This window comes from Mandrillus leucophaeus, unplaced genomic scaffold (assembly GCF_000951045.1).
Source record: "Mandrillus leucophaeus isolate KB7577 unplaced genomic scaffold, Mleu.le_1.0 Scaffold306, whole genome shotgun sequence".
NCBI classification, from domain to species: Eukaryota; Metazoa; Chordata; class Mammalia; order Primates; family Cercopithecidae; genus Mandrillus; species Mandrillus leucophaeus.
In genome coordinates, this window is record NW_012103210.1 from 1,082,805 (window position 1) to 1,084,785 (window position 1,981).

The following is a 1,981-nucleotide window of genomic DNA, read 5'->3' on the forward strand; positions in this document are numbered from 1 at the left end:
GGTTTCACCATGTTGGCCAGGCTGGTCTCGAACTCCTGACCTCAGGTGATCCACCCGCCTCGGCCTCCCAAAGTGCTGGGATTACAGGAGTGAGCCACCGTGCCCGGCCAAGACAATTTCAATGCACATTTTGGAATTCCTGCCTATTTGTGGGCTGGACTTAAGTAACTGTACTGGTCACCTCACATGGCACAAGTTCTGGATTAGGTGCTGGGAGAATACAAAATGAACTTCAGTTCTCTACCCGCTAGTACAGACTATGCTTCCTTTCCCAACAGAGGAGAAAGCACTGCTGTGAAATGCCCTGGGAGGTAGAAGCCACTACAAGAAAGCTATTTCCGCACTGGCTCACTGATCTGGTTACGATGAGATTCGAGAGTATGTAATCCTGAACAGCAATCTTCTCATCCCTCTGAGCTTTAACAGACACTGGAGAGAGGAAATAAAGGAATATTTTCCCATAGCCCTATGTTTCTTTTCTTTTTCTTCCCCCCGCCCCCGCCCCCTTGAGACAGGTATTGCTGTGATGCCCAGGTTGGAGTGCAGTGGCATGATCATGGCTCACTACAGGCCTTGACCTCCTGGCCTCAAGCAATGCCCCCACTCAGCCTCCCCGGTAGGTGGAACTACAGTTACACAAGATCACGCCTGGCTTATTTTTTGTATTTTTTTGTAGAGACTACTTTTGTGTCTACAGCTACCCAGGCTGATCTTGAACTCCTGGGCTCAGCTGACCCTCCCGCCTCGACCTCCCACAGTGCTGGGATTACAGGTGTCAGCCACGGCACCCGGCCCACAGCCCTATATTTCTGACTAAGCAATAAGTATCCTTCAATCTTTCCATCATCTCTATCTTCCTTTTTTTTTTTTTTTTTTTTGAGACAGGGTCTCCATCTGTCACTCAGGCCGGAATACACTGGTGTGACTACAGAGCACTGCAGCCTTGACCTCCTGGGCTCAAGGGATCCTCCCACCTCGGCTTCCTGAGGAGCCAGGACTAGAGGAGTGTGCTAATACGCCTGCCTAATTTTTTTGGTTTTTTTTTGTGGAGACAGGGTCTCACTATGTTGCCCAGGCCAGTCTTGAACTCCTGGCCTCCAGCGATCCTCCTACCTCGGCCTCCCCAAGTGTAGGTATTGAAGGTATGAGCCACTGGCCACTGATCCCAGTCCATCTTCACTGGGCTTTTGCCCCCAAAACAGAAAATGTCCAAAGCAATCATTCAATTAAATAGAGCACACACACACAAAAAAACACTAGAAACCTGGCCAGAGGTGATAAAGCTGGGCACAGTCACCTCTCTCTTGTCCTGACTGCATCCAAAGGTTTCAGAAAAATGCTAAGCATTGCTTTGTCTTAGCTCACCTTCCTAAAAGCTGAGAATGTGATAATCAATTCGCTCATTTTAACAAAACATTACTACTGCAAAACAAAACTGATGTGTCGATTTAATAATTTAGAACTTTACTTACTCGATTCCCTCTCCAATTTAAAGGATCAAATTACAATATGTGTAAATAAAAATTAATATCTAGCAGGTTCTATTTCTGGAAAGAGCATAGTGATGGCCTAGCCCCACATCTTCCCACTTCTAAAAACCAATACAGAGCCATAGGAACGAATAGCGGCTGCGTACACATACGTGTACATATACGTGCGTACACATACGTGCACGCGCACACAGACGTAGGCACATCCCTCATTACAAACGACATCTTCTGTGAAACCAGGGAACAGAGAAAACCCGCACATTCCAAGCTGTGTGAAAATGAAGCCCAAAACACTATAAATCAAGAATCCACAACAGTATAAGACAGAAGCAGCATGAATAATTTCAGTGTAAAAACTAAAACTGTGGCTGGGTGTGGTGGCTCACGCCTGTAATTCCAGCACTTTGGGAGGCAGAGGTGGGCAGATCACTTTAAGTCAGGAGTTCGAGACCAGCCTGGCCACCAGGGTGAAACCCCATCTCTACTAAAAA

The 1,981-nt window shown here is 46.9% G+C and overlaps 1 protein-coding gene across 1 annotated transcript in view; it reads right to left on the reverse strand.

Annotated features, from left to right (window-relative positions):
- The window catches only part of RPA1 (replication protein A1, 70kDa), a 77,634-nt gene that overhangs the window by 36,330 nt on the left and 39,323 nt on the right, over nt 1-1,981 (reverse strand). The window contains 1 exon segment of the mRNA XM_011987281.1: nt 128-173. Coding sequence (XP_011842671.1) covers nt 128-173 — 46 coding nt within the window.